This window comes from Sinocyclocheilus anshuiensis, unplaced genomic scaffold (assembly GCF_001515605.1).
Source record: "Sinocyclocheilus anshuiensis isolate Anshui unplaced genomic scaffold, SAMN03320099.WGS_v1.1 scaffold648, whole genome shotgun sequence".
NCBI classification, from domain to species: Eukaryota; Metazoa; Chordata; class Actinopteri; order Cypriniformes; family Cyprinidae; genus Sinocyclocheilus; species Sinocyclocheilus anshuiensis.
The window spans coordinates 432,636-440,177 of record NW_015557156.1 but is presented as its reverse complement, the minus strand read 5'-3'; the positions used below and the strand labels follow the sequence as shown (position 1 = coordinate 440,177).

At 35.2% G+C, this 7,542-nt stretch overlaps 1 protein-coding gene and 1 non-coding gene across 3 annotated transcripts in view; one reads left to right on the top strand and one right to left on the bottom strand.

The window, feature by feature from the left end:
• LOC107678174 (intraflagellar transport protein 56-like) overlaps positions 1 to 6,636 on the bottom strand; it is an 11,028-nt gene extending 4,392 nt beyond the window's left edge. For both annotated transcript variants that reach the window (XM_016473352.1, XM_016473351.1), the window contains exons 1-11: positions 6,193 to 6,636; positions 4,386 to 4,532; positions 4,224 to 4,316; positions 3,932 to 4,046; positions 2,914 to 2,963; positions 2,673 to 2,818; positions 2,332 to 2,503; positions 1,544 to 1,721; positions 1,418 to 1,473; positions 630 to 683; positions 443 to 506 (exon numbers count right to left, since the gene is read on the bottom strand). In XM_016473352.1, coding sequence (XP_016328838.1) covers positions 443 to 506; positions 630 to 683; positions 1,418 to 1,473; positions 1,544 to 1,721; positions 2,332 to 2,503; positions 2,673 to 2,818; positions 2,914 to 2,963; positions 3,932 to 4,046; positions 4,224 to 4,316; positions 4,386 to 4,532; positions 6,193 to 6,195 — 1,078 coding nt within the window. In that variant the 5' untranslated portion in view covers positions 6,196 to 6,636. The remainder of the gene's footprint in view (positions 1 to 442; positions 507 to 629; positions 684 to 1,417; positions 1,474 to 1,543; positions 1,722 to 2,331; positions 2,504 to 2,672; positions 2,819 to 2,913; positions 2,964 to 3,931; positions 4,047 to 4,223; positions 4,317 to 4,385; positions 4,533 to 6,192) is intronic.
• Positions 6,637 to 6,902: 266 nt separating this feature from the next.
• On the top strand, positions 6,903 to 6,975 carry trnar-ccu (transfer RNA arginine (anticodon CCU)). The gene has a single exon. It is a non-coding gene; the product is annotated as a tRNA-Arg (tRNA).
• The last annotated feature ends 567 nt before the right edge of the window (positions 6,976 to 7,542 follow it).

Below are 7,542 nucleotides of genomic sequence, written 5' to 3'. Positions count from 1 at the left end.
CAAATTTAAAGCGAAGGAAAACGAGGAAAAGAGGGAACGCCCCGCCCCCACGGTGATTACCGGTGTTGTCACACGTTGATTAACCGGTGGGAAAATTTCCTCACCGTCACAACCCTAGCTTCAAGCACTCATCGGTTTAACATGAATCACACAAATGGCCAATTTTGGATTCCAAATGACGGTTTTGCGTTCCTACATTAGGGACAAACACCATTTTAATAAAAAATATTTAGAAAATAATATTTCATTTTCACCATGTCAGGTTCAAATTACATTTTGTAGTAAAATAGAAAGGATATATAATTGAGAGCCATTTTCAGTCTAGGATGTGGCATAGTTTGTGCCAAGAAAACAAACTCTGTCACCGGCTCCATTCCATAAAGCACAGGGGCTGCTGAACCAGCGCTAATATTGTTATTGTCAGCCTAAACAATGATGTTACCGCATTCACTGGCTGAGCCTCCAACCAACTGGAAAAACTGCTGGGCAATTTTTAAATGGTCCCTCTGTAAAAATACACAAACATATAACAAGATAAGAGAACATAGTTTTGGGAATTTTTTTGGAAAACATGCGCAAAGGCTTTGTTATCTGAATACTGTTATCTGATATGAATAAACCTCACGAACCGATCCGATATCTTGTCCCAAAGCAGCATTCACCACCCCCTTCAGAATATATTCCTGTGAATGACACCAGAGGATAAAATGATATCACTGGACCCAAAATGTATTTTAGACATCAATTCTCATGTGAGGCAGAAAAATGAAGATGGAAAATGGTTATATATGTGACCCTGGACCACAAAACCAGTCTTAAGTCACTTGGGTGTATTTTTAGCAATAGCCAAAAAAACATTGTATGGGTCAAAATTATTGATTTTTCTTTTATGCCAAAAACCATTAGGATATTAAGTAAAGATCATGTTCCATGAAGATATTTTGTAAATTTCCTACCGTAAATATATCAAAACTTAATTTTTGATTAGTAATATGCATTGCTAAGAACTTCATTTGGACAACTTCAAAGGTGATTTTCTCAATATTTAGATTTTTTTTGCACCCTCAGATTCCAGATATTCAAATAGTTGTATCTCGGCCAAATATTGTCCTATCCTAACAAACCATACATCAATTGAAAGCTTATTTATTCAGCTTTCAGATGATGTATAAATCTCAATTTCAAAAAATTGACCCTTATGACTGGTTTTGTGGTCCAGGGTCACATATGGTGGAAAATATGATTTGATTAGTTTATCATTGTCAGTCCATTCATGCTGGTACTACCAAGACGATCACATCCCATACCAGCAGATAGAACACATTATAATCACTTATAAACTCTAATCCAGTCACTGACTGACAGTAAATAAAAAGAGTAAAAAAAGGAGAAATAAATATTAGGGAGGACTAAATACTTGGGGTGTGGTGGGCTCAAGGTCTTTGATGAGTTTGTAGGCCTCCTCAATGTCATCTAAATGAGAGATGGCAAAGTTAATAACAAACCTGATAAGCCAGTCTCACTGTATGCCTGATCGACATACCTTGTCTGAGATAGTAGATGACCAGGTTGAGTCTGGCCTCTGATATGACGTCAATCAGAGGAGGTAAAACCTGCAAGGCCCCGTCACCCCCACGAAACACAACCAGATTGTGCTGAATGAGCTCTTTAGCAAACTGAAACGAGCTGGAAGAGATATCCATCAGGTTCTTCAACTCCGTCTAAAGAGTCAAGAAGGAGAAAAAAATGTTAATTAAAGAACTTAAAACCACCTTTCATTGTCAACACACATGTATTTTACTTTTTATTTTCACATCACGTTATAAATTAATTCATATTTTAATATTTTCATTTAGCAAGGACCTATTAAATTGATCAAATGTGACAGTAAAGACATTTGCATTGTTACACAAAAATACTTAATATAAATGCAGACTCCTAATTCTATAAAAAATATTAAGCGGCACAGTTGTTTTCAACACTGATAATAAGAGGAAGTTTCTTTAACAGCAAATCAGCCTATTGGAATGATTTCTGAAGGATCGTGTGACACTGAAGACTGGAGTAGTAACTATTGAAAATTCAGCTTTGCATCATAAGAAAAAAAATTACATTTTAAAATACATTACAATTGAAAACTGTAATATTTACACAACTTAGTGTATTTTTGATTAAATCAATGCAGCCTTTAGACTTAAAAAATAGACTTTAAAAAAAGAAAATTACCTATCCCAAACTTTTAAAAAGTAGTGTACAATTAAAGTTGTCTTTAGGATCATAATCATCAACTTTCATCTTGTGTATGCTAGAAAACATAGTAGTGTAACTGACCTCAGCAGCTTTGCCATTGTAGAGTCTGAAGTGGTTGCAGGCTTTGAGGTTAAGGGCGATGGTAGAGTCAGGAATACTCTGCAGATACACGGCCAACACCTCCTGAGACACGTCATAGTAATCCAGCTTATAGTAACACAGAGCCACATACACATTCAGGGCCAGAAAGTCTCTGCAGAATTGGAGAGAGACAAATCATTTGTCAATATTGATGCTGTGCTGTACGAAGAATGTGTTGACATTCCATATGTTATTATTATATTATTGTACAAATGCATTGTAAGTCTTCTCAAAGGTTCTGGTTCATATGTTGATGCGATCACGGTATAGTTCTGAAGCACCTGTTCTGCAGTAAGATGCGTTTGTAGATATCAATGGCCTCTTGGTAATGAGAGCGCATATAATGAATGGAAGCCAAGCTCAGCTGGTCCTCAGTCACGTCCTCCAGGTTCTGATGGAAACCCATCAGCTTCTTTTCATCACTGAACTTCACAGAGAAGAACAAAGCAGATAATATCATTATCATCAGATGCACTACCATAATAATGTCAACTAGGGGACGAAATATTATGAAAAACTGACCTTATGAGCTAAATGAAAGAGCAGGCGATTCTGAAGCTGAGTTTTTGGCCCTGAAAAAGACAGCATGTTTTAACCTCCTGAGACCATGTGACCTCATATGAGGACATTCTATTTTGGTGTATTTCTCTGAGACTATACATGCCACAGTTTTAAGTCTGGATGTCCTGTACAGAGCACATTCAGGGCTTTTCAGAGATACTAAATGTTAGGATGTTTCACTATGACCACTCCCTCTCCTTGGTCTTCAAATATGTGTGATATTAATTTAGTGACAATTTGTAATTATCATTTAAATCTGTTTTTACACACATTTTGCAGAAAGAAAAATGGTATATCAAATCATTCTGTTATAACATAGTTGAGAATCATTTTTATACAAAGTTTGGTAAAAAAAAAAATCCTGAAAACTAAACATTTATTGGTGATTTAAAAAATCTATTTTTTTTGCCTATGCATGTTCATTCATGTCTTTTTATGATTTTTTTTAAATTGAGTCCCGATGTCCTCTACCAAGGACATAGCACAACTTATGAACGAAATATCATTTTTTAAATTTTTTTTAATGCTCTAAACAATGTAAAGACATGAAAAAAACAATTTTTTTCCTAAAAATCTTTTCTCGGGTCTTAAGAGGATCATTTTTGATGATGTGCTACAAAAACAAAAAGTATATATATTTCTAAAAAATGCTGTTATTTTTTATAAAAGAATCCTGACAAAATCGGTTTCCATAAAAATATGATGTAGCACTGTTTTCAACATTGATAATGTTACTTAAGCACCAAAATCAGCATATTAGAATGATTTCTGAAGGATCATGTGACACTAAAGACTTCAGTGATGATGCTGAAAATTCAGCTTTACCATCACAGGAATAAATTACATTTTAAGATTTTACATTATTATAATATTACTGATTTTACTGTATTTGAAAAAACAGCATTGGTGAGCATAAGAGTCTTCTTCCAAAAACATCTTACAGACCCCAAACTTTAGTTTACAGTATGTGAAGACAAACCTTTTGATGCCGCCTCCTCGGCCTCTTTATAAAGCCCCAGGAAAAAGAGCGAACAGCCCAGATATACCCAAACATCCACCGGACACTCCGGCCTCAGAGTGAGGGCTTTGTACTCCTGAGTATATGTAACAAGTAGGCATATGTCATGTTACAAACAACTCATTTCAAATGACAATCAGCCATAATGTCACACAGCCTCGCTCTTTAAAGGTGATTCATTCCTTAGTCAAGCATGACTGACTGCATCCAACATCCTGGTGTGTCTGCAGAATCTACCATCTCTTTCACTAACCTCCATTGCTCTCTTGTGCTCTCCCAAATGAAAGGCACAGAAGCCAATCCAAAGGTCTGCATGCTCCACTGACACCCCGCCATTACGCTGAAACTGGCATTACAGAGTTCATGTAAATATCATAGAGCTGTAATCTGAGATCCAATGTGCTTGTTTTTGTACCTCTAATAGAGTCAGGGCTCCCAGATAGTCTCTTTGGTTTAGATAATCCTCAAGTCTTGGAATCTGTTTGCTTTTATTTTTCCTTTTCTTCTCATTCGAGCTGGTGGAGGCTTCACCACCCACTGCTGGTTTGATCCGAGACAAGAGCTTCAGAACAGAAACAAGATGCTGCTATCAGGATGTACAACAGTTCAGAGAAATTCTATTATTTTATTCTAATCATGTGTACACATAAATATTTATTCCAGTTGTAATCTTTCATGCATATTGTACAGCACATGGACTACATGTACTCTACTATTATTTATACACTACCAATCAAAAGTTTAGGGTCAGTAAGACTTTTTAATTTTGCAGTATGCTCATCAAGACTTAATTTATTTGATCAGAAATTAAAGTAATAATTTAGTACTTTCTCCTGTTTTATTGTTGGTTTCCTCTTTTCTGATCAGTTGGAATGAGGATAAAAAGACAAAAAAAGAAAAAACATGCAAATAAGTTCAAACATCAATTCAATATCGATTATTTCCTGAATATTATGACATTCAAGAGGGCCGCCCCCTGATGACGTCATAATATGCAAATTAGATGAGTATATTTACACCCCACATAAACTTTCGGTCATGCCCAACATTTTTCTAATTTACAGTAGATCTCTATCTTTAAGCCCTTTCAAGCCACAAGCTTTTGAAATATTGATGTCAAAATCCAGCATTTTTCCAAAAAAAACCTGGCGCCTAAAGGGCGTAATTCAGTAACTGACTAAAAATAGTGTAATATTATTAACTAACAATTTTTATGTTATATAATGTCATTTATTCATGTGATGCAAAGCTGAACTTTCAGCATCATTACTCTACAGCAGTGAATTTCAACCTTTTGGCGTACCGGACCCCAGTCCAATTCAGAACCATCCTCAAGGACCCCCAGAACAAAATTGACTCGTATCATTTGTGTCTTTGTGAGGACCAAATGCAGTCAAGTATAATTCAAGTTAGCTGACTTGTCCAGTATTTGGCCATATCATCAGCTATATTGGATTTTTCTTTCATGGGAACATGTCATGTCAAAATATACAACATTTATACAAACATTCATACTTTATACGGACCCCCTGGCCTTATGTCAAGGACCACTAGGGGTCCACGGACCCCTGGTTGAGAAACACTGCTCTACAGCATCAGTGTCACATGATCTATCATTCTAATAGGCTGATTTGACTATTATCAATGCTGATAATAAGAACAGCACTTCTTTGAAATAGAAATATTTTGTAACACTATAAATGTTAATTTTTTATCAATTTAATGCTTCCGAGCTAAATTATTATTTTTTTCCTATGAAACTCTATAAAACTATGTTTACTACTGTAATGTCTTAATTTCTCAGGGGAACATTCAACTACTATACTATCATATAGTGTGGGCACTTAAAAGAATTCAAGTTACCTAACTAGGCAAGATTAACGCAGAGTATTTGTTGCTAAATGTTTTTATAGAAAACAAAAAGTGAGGGTCACTAATATAGGTATAACCTATTTTAAATGGGTAGCTAGATATAATTATAAAGGAGGCCATTAGATGAATTAAGTTTAGTTGTTATAATAATAATAAAACTGTTACAGTTACAAGATATAACTAGCTCAAAAAGTAATACTAATGAGAGCAGTAAAAAAAACTGAGCACATTTTTCAAGTTCTTGAATTCATATATTGAATTATGCCTACATAAAAGCCACCCTTACGCTTGCTTGCTCAGAACATTTTATGTTAACTTAATAATAACTATTATATGTTGTTGATACTCACCATGGTGATGATGCTTTACTGTCCACTAACACACGATCCTGAAACTAGACTAGATTTAGCCAGTCATTTTACTAGCACTCTGATCACCATAAAGCCTATAAAAGGAATCACTAGCTTTACAAACAGCATCGATTTAGATGTCCGTTAATCTAGGAACAGTATTTCTGTAGATGAAGTGAACTAGCCAGATAGCCTACTAGCTAGCATACTTGCTAAGCGACTATGTTTAAGGTGTGCGTACAAGATGTTTAAAAGATCTGCGTTTGCTTTTGAACAAACGCAAACGATCCTACCTCCTGAATTAAATACAATTATATATAATAGCACAGAGCATGAATAAATGTGCTCGTCATGTTGTGTGTAATCAATGTTCTCTAGCTAATCTCGACTGCCATGTTTGGCGGCGCGGCGTCACGATGTTGCTAAGCAACCCATTCTTCAACAGATCAATGACAGAAGACCGATTCATGCGCATCGCTGTGCCTTGTGTTTTCAATCAAAACATGGTTCAAATATAACATACGGGTTTTTTTTTTTTACTTATTATATATAAACTAGTTAATCTTTCACCTGAAACCCACAAACCGATTCATGCGCATCGCTGTGCCTTGTGTTTTCAATCAAAACATGGTTAAAATATAACATACGGGTTTTTTTTTTTTTACTTATTATATATAAACTAGTTAATCTTTCACATGAAACCCACAAAAGCCCCAGTGGCCTAAAGGATAAGGCACTGGCCTCCTAAGCCAGGGATTGTGGGTTCGAGTCCCATCTGGGGTGGAATGTTTTCGTTACCTTAAAAACCAAAAACACGACAATTATGTGATTCATACATATACCAGTAATAATATCCATGCACAAGGACATTTAATCCTAAAATAGCCAAATCTGAATCAAACAGACACTTTACATTCTTAAACCAGGGTTTCAGCAGGTTTGATGAAGGTAAATATAAGACCAAATAAACTTTAACGAAAAAAACTGAGCGAAACAAATGTCCTCTAAATGTAAATGTCTAAGGAGCAATGTTATCAACACTTCAGTTTGAAAATACAACTTCCAACATACCTCTGTTCTCAACCACTAGCAGTGTTGGGGAAAGTTACTTTTAAAAGTAATGCATTACAATATTGCGTTACTCCATAAAAAAGTAACTAATTACGTTACTTAGTTACTTCTTATGGAAAGTAATGCGTTACGTTACTTTTGCGTTACTTTTTAAATCTGGACAGGGCTTGCTTGTTTGTTTTTAAAATATAAAAGTTCTATTTTTGGCAAATTTCACACCAAAAGTGAAATGAATAAGCCTCAGGCTGAAGGGAAAGTAAATTTACATCCGTACAGTAG